At 41.4% G+C, this 23,709-nt stretch overlaps 2 protein-coding genes across 4 annotated transcripts in view; one reads left to right on the plus strand and one right to left on the minus strand.

Moving 5' to 3' along the window:
* Window positions 1-309: 309 nt before the first annotated feature.
* MTIF3 (mitochondrial translational initiation factor 3) lies at window positions 310-15,749 on the plus strand. 3 transcript variants are annotated; one of them, XM_063102537.1, is made up of 4 exons: window positions 310-537; window positions 10,819-11,282; window positions 13,796-13,953; window positions 14,873-15,749. In XM_063102537.1, exons 2-4 carry the CDS (start codon window positions 10,820-10,822, stop codon window positions 15,092-15,094), a joined length of 843 nt encoding a protein of 280 aa, XP_062958607.1. In that variant the 5' UTR covers window positions 310-537; window position 10,819; the 3' UTR covers window positions 15,095-15,749. The 3 variants fall into 3 exon arrangements, with proteins under 3 accessions (XP_062958607.1, XP_062958606.1, XP_062958608.1); XM_063102536.1 differs by having other exon boundaries at window positions 310-438; XM_063102538.1 differs by lacking the exon at window positions 310-537 and adding an exon at window positions 5,644-5,712.
* The window catches only part of GTF3A (general transcription factor IIIA), a 36,391-nt gene continuing 25,029 nt past the window's right edge, over window positions 12,348-23,709 (minus strand). The window contains exons 6-12 of the mRNA XM_063101555.1: window positions 20,528-20,624; window positions 20,057-20,145; window positions 18,931-19,004; window positions 17,639-17,719; window positions 16,815-17,044; window positions 15,586-15,645; window positions 12,348-15,341 (exon numbers count right to left, since the gene is read on the minus strand). Coding sequence (XP_062957625.1) covers window positions 15,177-15,341; window positions 15,586-15,645; window positions 16,815-17,044; window positions 17,639-17,719; window positions 18,931-19,004; window positions 20,057-20,145; window positions 20,528-20,624 — 796 coding nt within the window. The 3' untranslated portion in view covers window positions 12,348-15,176. The remainder of the gene's footprint in view (window positions 15,342-15,585; window positions 15,646-16,814; window positions 17,045-17,638; window positions 17,720-18,930; window positions 19,005-20,056; window positions 20,146-20,527; window positions 20,625-23,709) is intronic.

The raw sequence follows: 23,709 nt of genomic DNA on the forward strand, positions 1-23,709 counted from the left end.
GACGTTTACGAAATGTTTTATTAGATTGACTATTTTATTAAATAAAAAATACACTTGCGAAAGCTCTCTATAAACCCTAGTGGGAGATGTAGCCACACCGAGACAGGTGTTAACGTGACGTAACTGGTGGCAGGGATGCCCTGATTACTGCAGAAACTCGACGTTCTAGTCTTCACTCCCCCTACGCAGCGGCAGGAGCCGGGTGAGAAGTAACTTCCCCGCATTACCCCCCCACCCCCCACGCCTTCAGCATTTTTGTCGGAGGAATTTATCCCACCAGCGGAAAAGCGCTCGTCCCCACGTCATCTCCTTTAAAAGACGCGGGCCCAAGCCCCGCCCACTACGGAAAGTGACGAGGTCTTGCCGCGTAGTCCGTTTACTGGCTCCTCCTGCCACACCTGGTACCAATCGCCAACCCCGGCACAGGTGATAGTAAAGGTGAGCGGAGCGGTGAGGAGATCTGCGGCGGGAGGACGTGGTCTTAGGGGACACTCCCTGCGGAGGAAGCGGCACTGCGCTCGGCCGCGTCCCTAGAAGGTCAGGGCCACCCCGTCTTGCCGGGCGGAGGGCGACGAGGCCTCGCAGGCCCTGCCACGGGGTCGGGGGTTGGGCCGTGCTGTATAGCCGTCTTCGGGCTCAGGCCGCTACCCGAGCTTCCCAGTGTCGCAGGACCTAACGCCGGCACCACTCCTACAGCCTCCTCCAAGTCCTGCCCCACCCTGCCGTTTCGGCCTATGTACGCGCTCACGCCCGCACGCACGCACGCAGTTCGTCCCTACGTCCCTTGAGGCGCGTAGCCTTCTGGCGGTGGGCGTGGCCAACGCTGCTGCACGTGACCGGATCAGCTCCGCCCAGGAGCGCTTCGCGGCCCTAGTGCCTGAGCAAGCTCCGGTAGAGCCAGAGAGCGAGGGGCCCTTGCGCCTGCGCAGAAGGGCTGGCCAAACTTGCTTGTTGCCTGCGGCCCTGGGACAACCCTTAGTGCGGAAGGTCGCGATGTGACTGTGGGTTTTCTTTTTTCCTTAATTGTCATTTAGTAGGCTCCGTGGCATAAGACTGCAGAACAAAGTAAAATAAGTTTTCTTCCCGAGAAGACACAGTTTCAAGTACGTCTTATAAAAGGCTTCGGTCTAAGGAGAGTACAGAGACTGAAGAGCAGAATCTGGGAAATCAACTGCCATTTATTTATTGTGCCATGCAGTAATGAATAAATCAGATTTGTTCCCTGCTTCATAGAGCCTACGGTCTAGTGAGAGGGAACGATAGTAATAAGATAGTCACAAAGTCATGATTATGATAAGCGCTGTAGATTAACTGGACTGCAGCAGAGTTTAATGTTGAGCTCAACAAACAAATTTGGGATGGGTGGGTCTGGCTTAGTTTGGGAGGTAATCAGAAGAGAAACCTAAGAGTAAGAGACGCTGATCTGGCATTTCCTCAACCAAGAGAAAGAACAGCCAGTGTGGTTCAGGCAGAAAGGAGAGGCTGGAGTCTTTCGGCCTGGTGAAGGTGCAGGTCTTGAATCTTGGGGCACTTTTAAGGTGGAGAGGCACTGGGTGTGGTGACAGCAGTGCAGTGGGGAGAACTGGTTGCAGGGTTCAGGCATGGTGTAAGAGCCCAGTTAGGAGACTGGCAGGAATCCAAACGAGATGGACGATGCCTTGAACATGGGTAGTGGCAGTGGATGTGGAGAGAAGTGGATGGATTTGCGTGGGATTCAGGAAATAAAATTGATGAGACTTGGTTGTGGGTTGGCTATGAAAGTGAGGGAGAGTCACTGAAATGGGGAGTTCTGGAAGAGGACAGGAGCATTTAGAAGATTAACATACAGGAATAAGTCTAACTTTTAATGCCGAGTAACTTTAGCTCTGGGTTTAAAAGCTTTTTAAAAAACATTTTCTGGATGGTTATTAAGTTATTTCAATTCTGTCGCTAAAGAAATATGGTTAAGTAATTGGCCAAAGATATATGTTGGGTTTTTCTAATGTTCTAATTGCAGTTGTAGCACTTAAAGAGCTCAGCCTCATTATGGAGAGTATACTTTGTACTCCTTAAGAAGGGAGAGCAAAACCAGAGCCAGCGGAGGGCATTGTGAAGGCTTGATAACCATAGTACAGTCTTCTAGGGTTAAGGCTGCACAACCCCAGGCTAAAATGGGGCCAACGGGACAGTTTGCGTGCAGAAGCAAGGACTTTGTGAAACTCCTTTGGAAGGCGTGAGAGAGAATTCTTAGAGTCATAGGAACTGGCAAAATTAATTTCACAAATATTTAGTTCATTAGAATCTATGTAACTTTGATACAACCTCCTTGGAATGAATAGATATCAGTATGTGCTTGTAAATATGAACTATATGGAAAGAAGAGCAGTGAGTGAACAAATAATGGAAGTTATTTTCATCTCTTCAGTCCACATGGTGTCAGAATGCATGCAAGCACTTGAACTTCTTACAGGAGGGGACTCCACAGCCTCTCACCCCTCATGATTATATCTATTCTATAAATGTATCTATATTTTATTTATTTATTTTTGGCAGCTGGCCAGTGCTGGGATCTGAACCCATGACCTTGGTGTTACCAACACCAAGCTCTAACCAACTGAGCAAATTGGCCAGCCCCTGAACCACATATTTAAATTATGTTCCAGGTAGTTACATTACAAATACATTATAAGTACCTCATGAAGAATGTAAAATAACGTATCATAAGGGGAATGCAGCTGTCATTTGGAGCAGTATACATTTAGTCACTTTTTTTTGTACAAGAATATTCATGGCAGCTTTATTTATAGTAGTCAAAAACTAGGAGGAAATTAGATTTTAAAACTTCTGTATGTTCACATGCGGGGGCAGTTCTCAGAAATAAAAAGGAACAAACTAATGACATACAACAACATGAATGAATCTTGAAAACATGCTGAGATGCCTTACAACAAAAGAGTACATACTGTTTTATGCCTCACAGCAATGAGTACATACTGTACTCATACTGTTCCATTTATATGTCTTAGAACAGACTATGATGGAAAAAAATCAGAACCATGGTTGCCTCTGGGTAGAGATGGAAATTGACTTGGAAGAGGGATAAGGGAACTTTCTGGGATGATGGTAATGTTCTGCATGTTGATAGGAGTTTTCGTTACAAGGTGAACTTGTCAAAACTAATCAATCAAGTGATGTGCTTAACACTCGTACATCTACCTCATTGTAAATTTTGCCTCAAAAGAAAAAAAAAGAATTACAAGCAGATATTGAATTCTAGTTAATGGTATGCAAGCTGAAGTATTTGAGGATGAAGTGTGCTGATGTCTGCAAGTTAATGTAGAAATGTATCAAAACATAAATGAGAGGAAAGAGGAATAAATCGATGGATAGATGAAGCAGTGTGTATTAGTCCATTTTTCATCACTTTGAACAGAATACCTGAATCTGGGTAATTTTTAAATAAATGAAATTTATTTCTTAGACTTCTGGAGGCTGGGAAGTCCACAGTCCAGGGGACTTATATAGTAAGGGCCTTCTTCTGAGTGGAAACCCTCCACAGGGTCCCATGGTGACCAGGGTTTCACGTGGTGAGAATGGCATGAGGGAGAGTTAATGAGCTCACTTGCTCACCTTATAAAGCCATCAGTACCACTCCCTGATAACACATTAAACCATTAACTGATTAATCCATGAATCGGTTAATCTGTTCACTAGGACACAGTCCTCAGGATCCAATCACCTCGTAAAGTCCCTGCCTTTTAAATACCATAATTGGCTAGCCACAAAAACAATAAACAAACAGAAACAGACTAATACAGAAAATTGCTACCAGGAGTGGGGCATTGCTTATAGTAAATACTTGAAAGTGTGGAAGTGGCTTTGGAACTGGATAATGGGCAAAGACTGGAAGAATTTGAAGGAGCAGGCTAGAAAAAGCCTAGCTGCTGGTGGGAGTTTAGAAGACAAGAACACCAGGGAAAGTTTGGAACATTTTAGATACTGGTTAAATGGTGGTGACCAGAATGCTTATGGACATATGGACTATAAAGACCATTCTAAGGAGGTCTCAGAAATAAAGAGGAGTTTATTGGGAGCAAAGATCACCCTTGCTCTGAACTAGCAAGGAACTTGGCTGCATTCTGTTCATGCCCAAAAGCTTTATGCAGTGTGAAACTTAAAGGTGCTGACCCAGAGTATTTGGCAAAAGAAATTTCTCAGCAGCAAAGCACTCAGGTACTTGCAACAGCCTATGCTGAGTTATGGCTGCAAAGGCATGACATATAGCCTGAACTTAAAAGGAAAGCAGAGCATAGAGATTTGGAAAATTTGCAGTCTGGCCATGTGGTAGAGAAGCAGCAAGCATCTTCAGGAGAACAATTCATTGGTGTAGCCCAGTGACTGTTTGTTAAGGAGATTAGTATAAAAGAAAGGGATTATCAAGAGAAGGGGAAAGAGACCTTGGAGGTTTGTCAGAGATCTTGGAGGCTGTGTTTTCCATTACAGGCCCAGAGGCCTAAGGAGACAGAATGGTCTTGGGGAACGGACCCAAGGCACCCCCCACAGACTCACTGCCCAGGGCCACCCTGGGATGCTGCTCCCCACACCAGTACCCCAACTGCTTTGAGCTGCTCCAGCCATGGCTAAATTGGCCCCAAGTGTGGCTGGACCTGCAGCTTTGGAAAATACAAGCCAGAAGTCTTGTAATTTCTTGGCAGTGTCCACATGGTGTTAGGTCTACAGGCTCGCAGAATGCAAGAGCTGTGAAGGCTTGGGAGCCTCCACCTCGATTTCAAAGGATGTATGGAAAAGTGTGGGGGTCCAGGAAGAGATCAGTTGCAGGGGCAGATTCACTACATAGAGCCTTTGCTAGAGCAATTCCAAGAGGAAATGTGGGGTCAGATTTGCAGCAGAAAAACCCCACCAAGACCGTGCCTAGTAGAGCTGTGGGAGCGGGACTGCCATGGAGACCCCAGACTTGTGGGGCTACCAGTGTGCAACGCCAGCCTGCAAGAGCTAAAGCATCACCTGAGACCAGGAAAGTCACAGGAATGGAGCTGCCTAAGGACTTGGAGACCCAACCCCTGTACCACTGTGCAGAGGACATTGAACATAGAGTCAAGGTACATGATTTGCCAGCTTTGAGATCCAATATCTTTCCTACCGGGTTTTGAACTTGTTTGGGAGTTGTTACGCCTTTATTTTGGCCTATTTCTCCTGTTTTTAGTGGGAATATGTACCTTATGCTTGTCCCACCATTGTATCTTGGAAGTAGATAACTTGTTTTGATTTCACAGATGGGAATTTGAACCTTTGACTTTTGAGTTTAAACAAGTTAAGTCTTTGGGGATGGAATGAATGTATTTACCTGTGAGAAGGATATGAACTTTAGGAGCTGGGGGCAGAATGCTGTGGTTTGATTGAATTATGTCCCCCAATGTTCATATGTTAGAAGCTTTATCGCCACTGTATCTGTTCAGGGTGGGAAATCCTATTATGATAATTGAAAGGTGGGGCCTTGAAGAGGTGATTAGATTGTAGGACCATGCTTTAGTTAGTGGATTAATCGTCATCAGGGGTGTGATTCTGAGGGCTTTAAAAGGAGAGCATGTGAGAGTTTCTCTTTCTCTGCCATTTTCTGCCATGTGAGACCTCTGCATTGCTGTAAAGCTACCACTGAAGAAGACCCTTACCAGCTGTGTTCCCTGGACTTTTGACTTCCCAGCCTCAGAAACTGTAAGCAATAAGTTTCGTTTTCTTATAAGTCACCCAGTCCCATGTATTTTGTTATCAGTAGCAGAAAAGGACTAATACTATAAGTAAATACCGCAATCAGATTTCCCACCTTCTTAACAGTGGGTTTTACTGGGACATTCAATCCACAGAACAAGGATAGCAACATGTTAATTGTAGACTCTGGGTGATAGGTATGGGGTTGTTCCCTATAAAGTCTTTCAGCTTTTCTGTATGTTTAAACATTTTCATGACGTTGGGGAAAATACTCCTCCAAAGAATATTGTTCACTTTAGACAACTAAAGACGGATATGAAAATATAAAGAGCACAACCCTTAGCTTACCTAAAATACACAGCACATAGACACATTTATTTCACAATTTCCCACTTTATGGCTTAATATTTAAGTCATTCTAATTTCTTATGAAATATGTAGATTAAACATTAAAATTATACTGTATGCATCAGGAGTAATGAAATGGATGTTTTCTTACATCGTACTAGGAAAGTTAGTGCTCATTCCTTTTCTTGGAGTTTTTCTGGCATCAGCCTTCTATGTTCATTCTTGCCTGAATCAGTGATTTCATTTGGTAAAATGCTGATTTTCTAATAACTTTTACTTTTTTCTTCCATTTATTAGCTGTTATTCTCTAAAGAAGAGCTTTTCCTCATCAAATGGGACAATTACATTTCTTCCATAAAAAGTAGAATAAGTACTCAGTTCTATTTAATTACCAATTTTTCAATTTTCTTTCTTCTTTTTTTTTTCTTTTGCCGATTTTCAAAGTAAGGAGTCAAGGTACTCGTCATGTGCAGTTGTGGCAAATTCTTGTTCTCATAGATTTTTGCATATTCAGTGTGTTGAAAGGAATTAGTCATTATTTCTTAATGTTTAAACTGTACCAAATTTGACCAGTGGGAGTCTCTTCATGCTGCCAAACTGGAAATGAAATGTAAACAAACAAAATTGTAATACTATCAGGGGAATTGGAAAACTGGACATTTGATGATATAAAGGTATGATTATTAATTGGGTAATGTTATTTTGATGATTAAAAAGATCAAAGAGTACCTGTTAGAGGTTCATACTGAAGTATTTACTGATGACATAGGATTTACTCTGAAATAGTTCATGGGTAGAGGGGCAAGGTGGAGGCACATGGAGCAAGTGTGGCTGTGTGCTGTTCGCTGTACTGTTCTTTCTGTACAAGGCTGAAATTCTTCCCAGTAAAAAGTTTTAAATTATGAATTTGTGTTGATATTTGTAATTCACATTTAACATTACAGGTTTTTTCTAACCTTTTTATTTTTATCTGTAAGGGCCTATTTTGAAGAAACGTGTGTATTTTCAACTTTGCTGATCTAAAGCCAAAATTTAGCTAGTATTAAAGCTTAATTGCAGTGAACTGCTTTTTCTACTCTATAAGTTAAGAAAGTTTAAAGGTTTTTTAAATTTAAAATTAAATTTGAATAACTAAAAAGGACTTTAAAAGAAAACCACATAGTTCCAGTATTTTTCTATTCTTTTCCCTTTCTCTTTTTCTCTTCTTAGAAAGTGTTTTTAAAGCTTTTAAGAAAATTCTATATCGTTTTTCTGAAATAGTCTTTGTGTTTGTTTTGTTTTGCTTTGTTGCTTTTTATTTTTTTGTGGGATTTTTGGCAGCTGTCAGGTGGAGGTATCAAACCCTGGACCTTGGTCTTCTCAGCATTCTGCTCTAACCAACTGAGCTAACCTTCCAGCCCTGAAATAGTCTTTATTTTGTAAATAAATAAAATTTTTTTGTAAAAAATAAAATATTTTATGTGTACAAATAATACTTCCTTCTCAGAAAACATTTTGAGAAATAACAATAATTAAGAATGGGGGAATAATCACTTTTGTCTGCAACCTCATATAACCATGGTTTTCATAAATTTCTTCCTTTTTCCTAGTTTTTTTATTTGCTTCCTTGTTTGAAAACACTTCTACATTTTAAAGTAATGTTTTCTATGTTGAAAATTTCTTAAACAGGGCACATTAGCTTTAATTTATAAATCCTAGGGGGAAAAGGTACATACTATTTTAAAAATTTATATACAAGGATACTTCAAAAAGTTCATGAAAAAATAGAATTAAAAGTTAATACAAATCTTTCCACGAACTTTTTAAAGTACCCTCATATATTTAGTAACATAACTTTACATAGACTTTGGGAAGAAACACCACTGTGATTTTGGTTTTTTTCTTAATTAATTAATTAATTAATTATTTTCTTTTATTCCTTTTGTTTACTTTTTTTACTATTTTTCTTTTTGTTTTTTTCTTTAACACTGTGATTCTAGGCGTGAAGTTTACTGGGGTTTATAAGTTCCTTATAGTCCACTAGCATCTAGCACTTTGATATGCAGAGAATACCTAGTGACATTTGGGACTTGATGCTGCTGCTAGTTCTCTGATGATAAATGAAAAAAAGTTGGTTTTTGATCTCTTTAGATTTTTCTGCTTCTTTTGGTTTGGGGGCTTATTCCACCAACACAGATCTGACTTTTTTTGTTAAACAATTAAATGTCTTAGCTATTTAAAATCCAGTTTACTCCCTTCTTAGAGCCTTTACGACATCTACAGCTGGAGTACCCAACTAGGTAATGACTGTGAACTTACTCATCTCGCTCACTGTGGATGAAACATCCAGCCACAGACCCTCATGTAGACCAGTGGACATTTGAAACACCAACTAGAGGGGCTGGCTGGTTAGCTCAGTTGGTTAGAGCAAGGTGTTGATAACACCAAGGTCCAGGATTCAATCCCTGTCACTGGCCAGCTATTAAAAAAAAAAAGATGAAGACAAGAAATGCCAGCCAGAGATGTGAAGAGCAGCACAGTTTACCAGCGTTTGTGTGTACAGGTAGGAGTGACATGTCTGAAGGCCTAGAGGTCACATGCCAGCAGGCACTGCCCTCCCTCCTTGGCTGTTTCCTGTGGCCCATACATTCATTCAACATATACATATTGAGCCGGGCTCTAGTCTTTAGTGTTGGGGAATGCAGCAGGGAACAAAATGGACAAATCCTGTCTTCTTCATGAAGCTTACATTCCAGTGAGGAAAGACTATGAACATATATGCACATAAATATATATAAATATATAATGTGTCAAGCACTGAAGTTTTCAAAAAGGCAAGGCATTGGATTTGAAAGTGTTGGGGTGTGCTATTTGTAGAGGGGTCAGGGAAGGCCTCACTGAGTGGGTAACATTTGAGCAGAGACCCAAAATAGATGAACCATGCAGCTGAGGGAAGAGTGCTGCAGGGAAAGGGAATTTCTGGGTGCAGGGGCCAAGAGGAGGGGTGTTTTCAGTGTTTATAAGGAACAGCAAAGGCCCGAGAGGTTGGAACAGAGTGAGCCAGAGGGAGTACGTGGTTAATGTGGGCTGGGTTTCAGAGGGCATGTAGGCCATTGGGTGGGCTTGGCTTTCACTCGGAGTGAGATGGGAGCCCTTGGAGGGTTGCAAGCAGAGGAGGGAGCAGAGGACATGGTCTGACTTATCCATTTAAAAGGCTCACTCTGTGCCCTGGCAGTGATAAATCCTAGGGGGCAAGGGCAGAAACAGGGAAACTAGTCAGAAGGGCGTTTCTGTCATCCAGGTGGGAGGAGATGGTGGTTTTGGAGCAGGGTGCTAGTAGTGGAGAAGGTGAGAAGCAGTTGGATCCTGGATATATTTCACAGGTTGAAGAGTAGTTTTTGCTGGTGGATTGATGAGAGAAAAGAGAGTCAAGGATAACTTTGATATTTTGACATGATCAGCCAGAAGGATGTGTTGCTATTGTATGAGAGAAAAGGCTGAGGGAGGAGCAAGTTTGGGGTAGAAGATCAAGAACCGAGTTTTGGACATGTTAGCTTTATGGCAACTATTACATATCTAAGTGGAGATGCTGGGTAGGCAGTTAACTACCAGTTTGGAACGTCAGGGGAGAGGTTGGAGCTACAGCTATGAATTTGGGTGTTGGATATCATCAAGCTGGGGAAGGAGGGAAGTGAGAATATGCACATTCACCACTTTCTGTTCAATTTATCATATATTTATTTCGTATCACTCATCCACATGAGGGGTGAAGCATCATGACAGGGGTAGGATCAGTGGATTACACAACCCAGTGGGATCAAAGCCAGGGACCAGATGGAATTTCCAGTTGTGAACACTCCAGGTGATTCTCATGCAGGTGACACAGGGACCATTCTTCTCACCTCTTTCCTCTTTGACAAGTCACACCTCTCTGAGTTTTTGGTTCTCAGTATTTCAGAGCATACCCTAGATGAGATGACTGGATCCTCTCAACACTCTTTCGGCCTGCATGTCTGGTTCACCAAACAAGCGAAAGGAAGGAGAGAGACACTTATTATGGTAGAGAAGCAATTAAAAAATCAAAGTGCCATTTATGAATGCTTCACATTCAGTCTTATAACCATGAAGTAAAGCCAGTGTCACCATCCATGCCTTATGCTCAGTTGACACTTGGTAGTAATGCCTGCCTTGCGAGTGATCTTTAGGGTTTAAGAGGCCGGCACTTTGATTTATGTCAGGACATTTCCTTTCTTACAGTCTCAGTTCTTCCAGTGGGTCAGCTTCCTTCCTGGGGAGTCTCCTTTCCCATAATAGTGTTCTTATCTTTTGTATACCATCAGATATATTGACAATTGTTAATTATATTAAAAGCTTATGAATTGGCATTTATGAATCACCAGGCTTTTTATATACTGCATTCTTATAAATAAATCCTCAGGATATTTACTTTTGGAGTTGGCACTACACAATCCATGGGAAATATGGTCAAATGAGATTATGTGTATGGAAGACGAAAATGAAAAACCAAATCAATGTGAAAATCTGGTTTATTCTAATAATCATGTGTGCTGGGGACAATACCAATTAGTCTGGCCAGGGGCACCCACAGTCCACCTTATTGTTGTAAATTTTCTATGCATGGATCTGGTAGTCAAGAATAGCATTTCCATAACATTCACAGATGACATAGTCTCCACAGCCTCACACATGCCCTGCCATGCACCACAATATCAGACCACGGGAGTATGATTGAATCTTAATGAACTTTTCTCTCTTTTTTCTTAGGATGGCTGCTCTTTTTCTAAAGAGTTTAACACTACAGACCATAAAGACTAAAAGTAATTGTGTAGGAAGATGCTTTGGTAAGCACATGGTGCAAAAGACAGCACCAGCACAGTTGTCCCTTATTGCTTCTGCCCCAAGACTGTCCTACCTAATTCATGCAAAAGCTTTTAGTACTGCTGACGATCCCCAGGATGAAAGAAGGAAGAAAAAAGAGAATGAAACAGATTTTAGTAACATCGGAAGAAAAATTCATGAGCGAATTATTCATGTACTTGATGAGAAGGGCAATGATTTGGGAAACATGCACCGAGCAGATGTCATTAGACTCATGGACGAGCGCAACTTGAGACTGGTCCAAAGGAACGCCAGCGCAGAGCCTCCGGAATACCAGCTCATGACCGGAGCCCAGATCTACCAAGAACGCTTAAGGCTAGGAGAGAGGGGAAAGGCAAGTGTGAAAGCAGGTAGGTATTTTGCTGTTTGCTCCCTGAATCCTTTAGGACTACAAATCAGCAGTTTACATTGTGGCGTTGCCAAGGTGCATGTGACAGTGGGGAAAGAAGAAACTGGAAAACTCATGGCTTCATCACCATTCTCAATGTCTTTTTCTCCTTCATCCTTCAGTTGTTTCCATTCTTTTTTTCCCCTTGATACCCTGTGTCCATTGTCTCTTCCTTTAACCCTGTGTCAAAGTGAACACTCCAGAACGGTGGACACGCTTGTGCCCTGTGTCCTGTAGCTTTGTCTCCTGATGCAGTGGCAAGCGGAGGAATGATGCACGTCGTGAAATGAGATTCGAAAGAGATGTGTTCAAGTTCCTTGTGCTATCCGGGTCACTCACTTAACCGCCTTTTTTTTCTTTCTTCATCTCTAAAGTAGAGGTGTTTAGTTAATTATACAGAAGCGCCTTTTAAACCCTGAAATGATTCATAGAGCATCATGCCACAGCATTTTGTCACAGTATTGGTACTGACTCATTTACATATTTGGCCAATCGCCTTACGAGGTACTTGTCATTTAAGCCTCACACAAGCCATGAGTTGGATATTAAGTGAAGATGTTTTTCATGGTTCCTAAAAAGTGCTGATCATAATGAAAGACTGCTCAGTGGGGAGTGCACTGGGACAGGAGTCACAGACTGGCCCCAGTGCTGCCGCCGTGAGGTTGTGTGCCTTGAGAGCTTCACGTTCTGTGGCTGTTTTGTAATGTCACATTTAACAACAACGATGTTGATAGGAAAACAAAAAAATACTCAGAGGAGACTAACCAGGGGAGATAAGGACATCAAACTGTGTCACATTTTTTAAAAAGTTGAACAGACTGGAGAAGTTTGGAGAAGTTGAAGGGCTAATGTGATAAAGGCATAACTGTGTTCTGATAGAGAACTAGGACCAACTGGTAGGAGCTTTCAGGAAACAAGGAGGTGTTAATAAAAGAACTCCTGTAAAAACAATTTTTATTTTTGAAATTAAAAAACATACAGAAAAAAAACCGAACACCTTTTACTCATCATCAAAAATGAACAAGTGTCAACATTGTCATACTTTATTTTAAACAAAATAAAACATTACAGAAAAGTTGAAGTCCCCTACTCTCCCCTCTCCTGTCCCATCTTCCCTCCCCAGCAGAATCTCTGCTCACTCATGGATTTAGTTTGTTGATCCACGTTGTTAAACTCCAATTACATACAGATACATTCATAAACAGCACATAGGATTATTTTGTAGGTGTAAAACAATATAAATGGCATATTGTTTTCAAGATCTATCCATGTTTATGTAGTAGCTGTAGCTAATTTAATTACCATATGACATTTCATCATAAGAATATATCATACATTTCTTAATCCATTTCCATGGACAGAGGGCTCATTCCCAGTTTTTCATTATTATGAACTCTTGTGCTGAAATGAGTCAAAATGCTCTCATTAGCAATGTATGAAATTTTGGGGGTTTTTTGGCAGCTAGTTGGTACAAGAATCGAACCCTGGACCAAGGTGTTCTCAGCACCACGCTCTAACCAACTGAGTTAACTGGCCAGCCCATGCAGCATATGAAATTCCTTTCTGAACACCCTCACTCACACTTGGTTCTGTCAGACTCCAATTTTTGTCATGCTAATGGTGAGAAACTGTATCTTGTTTCCATTTATATTTCACCATAGTCCCTTATTTTTCTACTTAGATGGTTTATTTTTCTTCCTGAGTTATTGTGTTCCCTGTTCTATCTGATGCAAGAACTTTATCCCATTCAGATTTTTCACTTAAGAAACGCCTTTTTTATTACCTAGTAGCATTATAAATTTGACATAGGAAAATTATCAGTCTTTGCTTAATGGAATCCTTCCCTTATCCTGAGTCATCGCGTTTCCTTCTGTTTGTTTTAAAGTATTTTTCACCTTTAGACCATTAATCCACCTGGGGAGATCTCACTTTTTTCCATCTGAAAACTCTCAGTTGTCCCAACACCTTTGAGTAGCCTGTTTCTTCCCTGTAAAATAATGTGCTAGTAGGCAGGACTTGTGGACACAGAGTGAGCGAGCACAGGATGTAGGGAGCTTCCTGTCCGATGCAGTCTGTGTGGTCCCACAGCAGCAAGGAGAGCACCAGAGGGAGCGGCATGAGAAGAGTGCTCCCCAGCATGGGCCCACGCCAGGAGGAAATAAGGAAACCAAGTTTATCACAGAGCTAAACTTGATCCTTTTAAACAACCATTCTACTAGCGTTCTTTCATCAAATGACGGTGACAATAAAGGGAAGCATTCAGATTGTAAATACCCTTAATTGGCAAGTAAAAAATTGGCACCTGTATGTTTATCTCCTCCATTTAAAAAAAGCATTTACTGGTCTGTGAAATTGAATCAGATGAGAGGACCGTGAGGTGGCGAACTAAGGTTTTATGATGTGTATGTGGGAAAGTTCAGGTTTCAAGGAGACTAGTAAATAGTCCTGGCACCAAATCTCACTGTTTCAAACTAGGACCAACTGTGATAAAGGAGGTAACTTTTTCTTCAAATATTGGACAACATGATTTGGACACAAAGAGTAAACAGATTCAGCAGTGGATTAAGAAAAAATACCAAGTTAAAATTACTATAAAGAAAGGGAAAAAGGTAGACGAGCCAGAAAATAAAATGGTAAGTAAAAGCAGGTATGAGTTACTGCTTGAGTTCTTTGTTTTCTGATCTAAAAATACAACTGTAGAGAATCTGGAAAATTTAAAGGCAAAGAAAAGTGACTGGTAATTATACAACCCAGTGATGAAAGCTTTCCAATTTGTTTTCCAAAATGCAAGTAAACTGTATGTACATTTTCTATTACAGCATATTTTGCCATATGAAAACATTTTATCATATAAAAGGTTTATACTATTGTTTTATAAGTTATAGAATATCTGTCCTTGAACAAGAAGTAAGATTCATCTCGTTTCCTCTTCATAAGTGCTCATGAGAAGTCTCATACAGTCAAACTCTCTTCCAGAAAGTGGGTATCAGTTGACAATTTCAGGATAAGTTTATGGAATATCTAATTTGCTTTTAAAAGGTAGATAACTTTGTCATCCACTAAATACAGTGGTCTTGAACCTAGCTCCACGTTAGAGTCACTTAGGCCTAGCTAGTTCCCAGCTCAACTGATTCAGAATTTCTGCAGCCCAGGTCTATGTTTTTTTAATCACCCAAGTTATTCTGTGTTAGTGAGTGTTAGAGTGAATGTTGGGAACTGCACTGGGCTAACATTTTTGGTATAAGGAGGTACTTTGCCACTGTCCAAACTCAGTGCTCTGTACCTGTTTTTGGGAGAGGGTAGTCTGGGACCAAATATAGCCCCTTAGAGCTGTCACAGAATGGAAAAGTAAGACTATCAAGCCTTCAGTATGTTAATTCAGTTACGTGGAGTACAGATTTCAATCAACTTAACCAGACATATATGAACTGATTAGCTACTCAAGTTGCAGCAATTCAAGAATGCTTGTTTTTATGACTGTTAGACCATTAATGCTGGAAAGCATCAAAGACACTGATTTTATACTAATCTTTGGCTGTTTTCCTTTTTTAGGAGGAGCTATTTAATCAAATCCTCCAGACTATGTCTGGAATAGCTACCTTCTCATCCAGGCCACAGGCTATTAAAGGAGGAAAAGCTTTAGTGTGTGTGCTTCATCATTTGAGCAACAAGGAAGAGAATGCACATAGAGAAACTCAAAAGACCAAGAAAAGAGACACTGTGAATAAGGAAAACGGAGCTGATGATAAGGAATCAAATATTCTACATCAATGATTTTAATAAAGAAGAATCAGCCTCTGAGAGAAAATAACTAAGCTCACTGGCCTGCAGTCCTTTAAACAAAGCAATGTGGTGTTTAGTTGAGGGTAAGTATTGCGACTGTAGAGAGCACGCTGTCTTCCTTACAGTTCAGTGACTCTCCGTTTTGAGGCAAAGATAAGCTTTGCTCTTGTTTCCTTTTAGGAGGGATATATCCGCTGAGACGAGAGGCCAAACTCCTTTTTTCACGAGATGGTTTTACCTTTGGGCATAAGGAAGATAGACAATTAGAATTCAAAATCAAAATTATCTGAATTAATTTTATAATACATAGTTGTTTGCTCCAAAAGGTATAGTATACAACACTCCATTATAAGAAATTCAAGTCTTCAATGTAGTGCAGACTCACTCAGTAAAATAGTTGAAAATATTCCAATAAGACTGTACTTGGCTTTAAGCAATTTTTGTTTTAAATCTAACAGCTTGCCTAAGCAGTTTCAACTTACTTTGAGCTTCATTTTCTTCTTGTCAGGATCATGCACAACAGCATGCCTCGTGAGACTTTGCTACAATGAAGGAAAAAGAAAAGTTTTATTTTAAAAACATCCACATTTGGTGTCTATTAATATGAACTCCACAAGTTATTTAAATAAACCATCAGCCTTCTTTCTGTTATGTGCCACTGAGGGATTTGACCCTACCTAAAAGGACTCCCCCATCAGAACTAAGGAAAGAATTCTTTCTCAAATCCTGGACTTAAATCACTCTTTTCCAAGGAATCAGGTTCAGAATTTATATAATCCCAACCACCTATGGCTTCTTAGTTCTTTCATAAGTAAGAAGGGAAAACCAGCTCTAAATGAACTATTCCAAGCTGAAGGAGGTTTTTGGTTTTATTTTTGGGGGGGGGGGGGGGGGGGGGGTGGCAGCTGGCCAGTCTAAAGGAGCTTTTTTTAAAATGGAATATCTAAACAGTGTTCCTAAATACTGATGGGAAATCTGGCCAGTGTCCTGCTAATCTTGACAATACTGCTGACCACCATTAGCACAGCTGTCTGTTTTCTAATGGTCTGGACCCACGCTGAGTGAACCTCACTTCTGTCTTCTGTTTCAATTATAATTCACGGTAAGCACCTATATGACCACCAACCAGAGTGAGGGCCTGCAGAACTGCGCAAGGCCCTCCATGGAGTGGCATGTTCCTACCTATTTGAGTCATCCCGAGACCTGGACTAGATCCTCAAAGTTCTATGGTCCCTCATCTCCTTGTCTGTTTCCCTTCATCCCTAGGTGATGATGGCCTAAAAGGACACCCAAAGTACCAGCATACTCTTAGGAACAGTAAGTGTATGATACCAGAGCCACTGGTTCTTGCATTTAGCACACATACAAATCCCCTGGAGGGTTTGTTAAAACAGATTCCTGGGTCCCACGCCTCAGAGTTTCTGACTCAGCAGGTCTAGATTGGGACCTGTGAATGTGCATTCTAACAAGTCCCAGGTGGTACTGATGCTCCTGGTCCAGGGCCACACTCAGAAAAGCACTGGCCTTGGCAAACCTGGCGTTCTGAAGACTTTAGTTAAGCACTGCCCAGCTGAGCGAGAGTGCAAGGTGTGTCTGGAGCCCTGCTCTCCCAGCCTTCCCCATCTGCAGGCCCTGGATCCCAGTGTGAAATCCAGGGCTCCCAGTGTGAAAGCTGCAGCCTAAAGGACTGCATGTGAGGGTGAGCACTTACTTTCATTGCAAATGTTTTGCCACAGCCAGCATGTTCACACACAAATGGGCGCTTTTCCTCATGAAAAGAGAGAATATGGCTCTGGAGGTTAAACACAGTTGTGTAGGTTCTACCACAGCCTTCTCTTGGACATCGACACACATCCCTTTCTAGGGCATGAGTTTTCATATGTTGCTTAAGGTAATCTTTGCGTTTAAATGTTTTCCGGCATACTTCACATGTTATTTCCTCTAGTGGAGTAAAGAAACAAATTAACCAATTTCCCCAGATATTACCATATCGAAAAAATTAATACTGAATATGTAAGTAACTTACTCAGTACCTAAAACTTTATGACTACACACATATCAGAAATTTCCAAGGAAACTCTAACCCCAGTTTTTACTGCTAGAAAGTTTGTCTCAGTTGTCCTAAGTTCTTACATAAAGTCACTCTGGTCACGTCCCAAGGAGCAGGAGTTCTTAGCATGGTGGCTGTGGGTAGGCAGAGAAAATGAAATAAACCAGTTTCACTCCTTTTCATGTCCTCCAATCCGTAAGGCACTGGTTCCCAAACTGTCCCACAGAACACTAGTGCCTCCTGAGAGTCCTTACTGAAGACTCACGGAAGCTTTTAAACACACTCAGCATGCACGGCAGCGGTCGCTCTGACACCTGGCCTAGCTCTGCTCATCTGTCAAACAGCCGAGGGACCCAGCACTTCACAAAACATAATACAGAAATCCTTTTACTTTAGAACACATATTTAATGTTTCACTCTCTAAAAGCACTAAGTCAGTTCTGTAGAAGCAAATATTTCTACCATGACATTCATGCCTGTCTTACCTTTATGGGTTTCTCTCACATGTTTCAGAAGTTCTGTCCATGTTTTTGCCACAAAGGAACATCCCTTTTGACATATATAGCCTATTAAAAAAAAAAAAAGATTGGTATATTGTCTACTGTGAATATTGTGAGTACTCAGTGTGAACACCAAACAACCAAAAAGAACTTCCATGCCTATGTCATTTTTCTACTACCTCACAAGAGTATTCTGCTGTGTTAGTCTCAAGAGGTGGAAGTTAAAACTAAGAAAGGTTTATGTTACAGTAAAATCTGACAATTGCCTAGCAAGGTGCTTCTTACCAGGGTTTTACCTTAGCAGGCCTCACAGAAGGATGCCTTTCCCTCGCCTGCTGCTCTCAGGAAGTTGGGGCTTCTGTGTATGGACTCTGGGCTATTTTAATTCCCCACTCTATGTCTCATGTTCCCCTTCCCCTGCCTGCTCTATGCTTGCCTCTTTTTTCCTCAGCAACAGTCCTTTGTCTTGCAGACCACCAACACTAAATCTCAGTAAGTTACAGTGCCACCCCCAGCCCCGGCTTCCTCTAGTCTTGCCATCTTTTAAGTTTCATATTGTAAAAAAGAAGCTGGACACACCTAAGGAAGTAAATAACCTCGAAGAACCCAGAGAAAAACACTGAACAAAACTGGAAATTGTGCAAAGCACTAGAATTGAGCTAATCATCAATATAACAGCCAGGCTGAGTTTCACCCACTAGAAACTTAAAAGAATGAGACTGCCTCTCACTCAGCTACTAATCTCCTGTTTAAAAGAAAAAAAACAAAATACCCATAAATTCTAGGGCCTGGGAAATTGGAATACAGATATCAAAAATCCGTCATGGAAACAGATAATAGATTCAACTAGTTAATGTAAGGAAGTCCTTTAAAAAAAAAAAAAAAGTGACAATCTGATGGCTCCAAAAATGCCAAACAGTTATCCAAGCCGTGTGAATGGCTGACAAGGAAGGGAACAGCACAGGCAGTAAACAGAAGAGGTTAAAAACAAGATAAAGACACAATGCCTGGGCTGGAGCACTGACAAGCTCTTACATGCAAAGTGTGAGCAGGGGTTTGCTGTGAATAATACACATTAAGTGTGAACACCAGTGGAAGAACAGACATAGGTGGTGCCTCTTTGGACAAGACCGTAAAGCCTGAGTGAGCAGCATGGTGTTCCCCTGGCCTATATAGTTCCTATCTTCTCAGCATGACCACGGAATAGACCGGAAAGCACTGAGTGTGCTTTGGTCATGTCACTCAGGGTGAGCACACGCAGAGCTGTCCATACATACCCTCATGGACCTTCCCATGTCGCTTCAGATGGCTGGGTGACGCAAAGTGCTTCCCACATCCCTCCTGGGTGCACCTGGGTTATAACAGATGTAGTATTAGCCAATCCACCTTCACCAGGAACTCTCCTTAGGGAAAGTAGCACTCTGCCCTATTTCTCTCACCAAGTCTTGCCTCTCCCCACAATCAAACCAGTCATACAAAACAAGATTTAAAATGTAGACCTAATAACAGGTGAAATTTAAGTCATTTGACCAATCTTGGGGCAAAACAAACTGTCTCTGAGAATAAAGTTACATTACTTCTTTTGCTTATGTGACCAATTTAAGCACCGTTTTCATCTTTATACCTCTAAAAATGTACTGTGCTTTCATGGCTACAAAGAGGTACTTCAAGAGGTTATCTGACTTGGCTTAGGCAACCACCTAAGCCATTCTGAACCATTTGTATCTAGCTTTTCTGCTGATGCTGCACAGGATGTGTGATAAGAAAACAGCAGCAGATGCACCAGCCTCAGGTGAGCAATAAAAAGCAGGTGCCATTTCTGTGCTGAAGCCATCAGCAGCACAAGAACAAGCCGCAGACCTGCAAGCAAGGGCAGGCACTGTCGCTGCGGCAACTCTGAGGCCCTGGCCAGCCATAGTTGCACAGAGGCTGCCACAGGCACTCTTTAAGCAGAGGTGGCAGATCCCTCAGTGCCCTCCCTGGGGCTATTCCAACAAGTCCAGCACCCTTTCATGTTTCTTAGGAAACCCTCTCTAACTGTAGGCTAAGCCCAAGTACTCTTGTTTTGTTCTATAGAGAAAGAATAATTAGTGTCTTCATAATGACATCTCATATGATTGAACAAGCTCTATTTGAATAGTTAAGATATTTCTTAGCCTTCCCTCCAAGCTTAACCATGATTGTAATAATCTCACAAATTATTTTAAAACACATTAAATATTTCTTTTAGAGAAACACCAAAATTAAGCTTTTAAAATGCTCTGACATAAAAATGGGCATACACAGTACACATTAACAGAAAAACATTGATTAGGAAACTACTTCAGAACACTTGTTCCCAACCTCCGCATTTCAAGATTATACCTAGAATTTAAGAGATTTTCAGAGACATGAAGTACCTACTTGAACAGTGGTTCACTGTTATGCTGGCACTGATGAATTTTCAGCTGCTGATGTTTCTTAAAGGTCTCCTTACAGCCTTCAAAACTGCACTGTTTAGTATAGGTTTATTAGTCTTGAGAAAAATCAAAGAATCAACAATTCATAACAATCCTCTCAAGGTAAATTTTGAAGATTACATAATCGCTACTTTTACACAGTTACTATAAAATGCTACTTTATGTCAAGAAGCTTTAAAGAATAATGACATTTGAAAAAGCAAGAATGTTTCAGTTGGGATAATCTCCTGATAATATACTTTAATTTGCACAATAATGTTTGCTTCCAAAGTAAAACCTTTATGATTATGACTGCCAGTGTCAGGCTAAATTCAGATATTTGACAGACAACATTTGGTTGATGAAACTTTAGAAACATAGGTGTTAAACATAAAAATATTCAGAAAATTTAAGCATATAAAATCATTATACTTACTACATATTGTTTTTGCTGATTTTCATGTTTACGTTCAAAATGTTTCTTCAAGTTTGATTTTGTGTTGAATTTTTGATCACAGCCAGTAGCTGCACAACTGTTAAAAAGTGTATAAACCAAAATATTAATCAAGGGAAGTGTGTATTCTCCTACTTTATAAAAGCTAATTATTCCAAAGAATAACATAAAATAGTCTTCAGCAAATTCCAAAGTGTTAAGCCATACCATGTAGGCCTCTCAGCTTTGATGTGACTATCATGTAACAACATGCTTTTTCATGTTAGGCTTCTGAAATTAAGCACACTACATCAGACATTCTTTGTACTCTGGGCAGAAGGGAAGGTGAAAAACACTAGTCCCAAAAGCCTAAACCCTGCTCAGGTTTAAATCAGGCTTATCTTAAATTATTCTCAGTTTACAATCTAATAACCTTAATTTTGCTTGAAATGTCACTATAAATGACATTTCCAGAAAGACCTCAAAAAAACTGATTTCAGCTTATCTTTAAAGGTAAAACAGATACAACAGAACCAAAAATCATTACGCCCTCTAGCACATCACTATGCCTTTCTAGTTCCCTATCTTGGCATCCTAGCGAATGATCTAAATCCTTTGTGAAGCTTTTCAAAAAAAAACTGTGCTTTTTGTGATGAATCTTCATAAGCCTGAGGATGAAACAGGATTTCCTTTCCAAGCCTTGATCTTAGCTATCATTCATTAATAACACTGAACAAAACTTCTGTCAGGCACTGTACTATCCCCAGGGCCAGGTGGAGAAAAGACAGAAACCAGCAGTCACAGTGACAGTGAGAGAGGTACAGCACTGAGGCCCACATGGGAGAGGTGCTGAGGCAGAGACCATGAGAAGCCCCCCTGACTGCAGGGACAAATGCCGAGTGTCAGCTGGGCAGGTGGCCAACAGGAAGAGATGTCTCCAGCCTCCCTGGAAATTAGGAGTGGTCATGTGGCAAAGTCCGGCCCATCCTACTCAACTCCCACAAAGAATCTCTAAAAAGGGGGCACACTTCTCTTGCCCCTTCTTCCTTTTTGCCGGCTGGAATGCTCATGCTACAGCTGGGGCTCCAACAGGCATCTTGGACCATGAGTTTGAAGCCCTAAGATGAGGATGGCAAAGAGATGGTCCCCAATGACTACAGATCAGCCCCAGACCCTCCACCTTGGCATTTCAGCATTTTAGTCACACAGGAGAAAAAGAGCCTGTCTTCTCTGAGCTTCTCTCTCTCATGCTTTGTTTCCCGTCATTCTTGCCTCTAAATCTGACATAGGCATCTAACTCGACAAAAGTGTGGGGCAGGGGGACAGGGCCAGGAAGAGTCCTGGTAGGAACCAAAGAGCAGGTGCAGGGGCATGAAAGACCCTGGCAAACTTGGGGGTGGGAGTGTTGGTTAGTTAAGCATATAGCTGGACCACAATTTCATGTCTGAGATTTAAGCAAGATAGGCAGAAAAGGACCCAATCACACATCTGTATGACACACTAAGAACTTGGACTTCATTATGCAAGCAGTGCTTAAAACCACTACCCAGTCTTAAGAAGGGAAGCAACTCAGAGGGTTACATGGGAGAGGGTCAGTCTGCAGACAGAGAAAAAACTTCAATCATTCAAGTGAGGAGTAAGGGCCTGAGATAAGATAGTGCCGGCTGCAGTAGGGGAGGGTCCTGAGGAGTAAGTGACAGGGCCCGCTGACCTGTTCATTGCAAGGGATGGGAGAGAAAGATGAGGAGTCCAGGGAGCTTCCTTATCTTTGCTGTGGGTCACTGGACAGACAGACAACCCAGAAGAGAATGGGGGAGGAGGAGCTCAAAGAGAAAGATGAGCTCAGTTTGGACTGTGAGGAATTTTGGCCATGTGGAATTTAAGAAGCCACAGAGACAGTCAAGTAGCACAGTCCAGCAAGCAGCCGGATATGGGGATTCAGAGCTGGAGAGAGAGAACTGGGCTAGACAGCGCAAGCTGGAAGAGATCACTGGCCAGTTGTCCCAGCGGGAATAACCTCCACCTTTCTGTTTCATCCCGTGCCTCGGTCAGCAGCCCAATTTCTTCTATAAGATTTCTATAATAGTGTACAGTCACTTAGTTCCAAAATCAAGATGCATAACAAGGGACACGACTGCAGTGTTTCCCCCCGTTCCTGCCCCATCCAGCCTGTGCTGCCCCACTGCTCCCAAGACAGATGCCAGCATTTTTAGTTTTGTAAGGTAACTTTTAGGATTTCTTTATACAAATAGGAACAAATACAAATACAGCTTCTTCTTTCCCACCCAACCTTCCTCCCCTGCTTTTTTACACACAAAAAGGCAGCCCTCTATAGAGGAATCTGCTGCACCTTGGTTTTTCGATTAATACGCCCTGGCAGTTTTCTCATGGTTTCACAGACAACATCTGCATTCATTTTTCTAGCTGTAAAGTATTTGACTGTGTTGATATACTTTAACCTGTCCCTGCTGATGAGCATTTGGGTTGACTCCAACATTTTGCAACTATTAAGTATTGCATATAGCCTTGGACATACATTTTCTGCAGGCATAATATATTTGTAAATTTCCAAGAGTGAAACTTCCCGGACAAGACTATATCCCAGCACTATTTTGCAGACTTCTTGGCTGGTCCAGTTAAACTATATTTTGAAATAAGTTCAGCTGCACGCTGGGTCACTGATGTTGACAACATGCTGCACTCTGCCTCACAGGGAGTGAAATAAAGGCGCCTGCTGGCTGAGTACCCTGAGCCCTTCCTGCTGCCAAGCACACTGATGAGATGGGCCTGACTGACTCGGCTGCCACCACGGAGGTGGCTCTGCATGTAGAATATGACAGTGAAGTCAGTCCTGTGTCAGAAATTCACCTTCCTCAGACTACTTGGACCTTAGTGAAACATGAGATACTTTACATTATCATCTTAAATCTAAAAGAAATCCAACTCAGGTCATTAGAAAACCTAACTGCCTAAAGAATTGTCTCATGGAACAAGATTATGATATTAAATTTTAACATCTGAAAAAACTGCTATACAGCTACTTCCTGATATGGTCTACTGCATATAGTTCCGCACATCTATTACAATTATTTTCAATGAAAAGTAAATGTTTTTGTGGAACACTTTGGTTAGTGTGGAAGTCCAAGTAGCAGCATCACCTGAGAACTTGCTAGAAATGCAGATTC

This window comes from Cynocephalus volans, chromosome 7, assembly GCF_027409185.1.
Source record: "Cynocephalus volans isolate mCynVol1 chromosome 7, mCynVol1.pri, whole genome shotgun sequence".
Classification (NCBI taxonomy): Eukaryota; Metazoa; Chordata; class Mammalia; order Dermoptera; family Cynocephalidae; genus Cynocephalus; species Cynocephalus volans.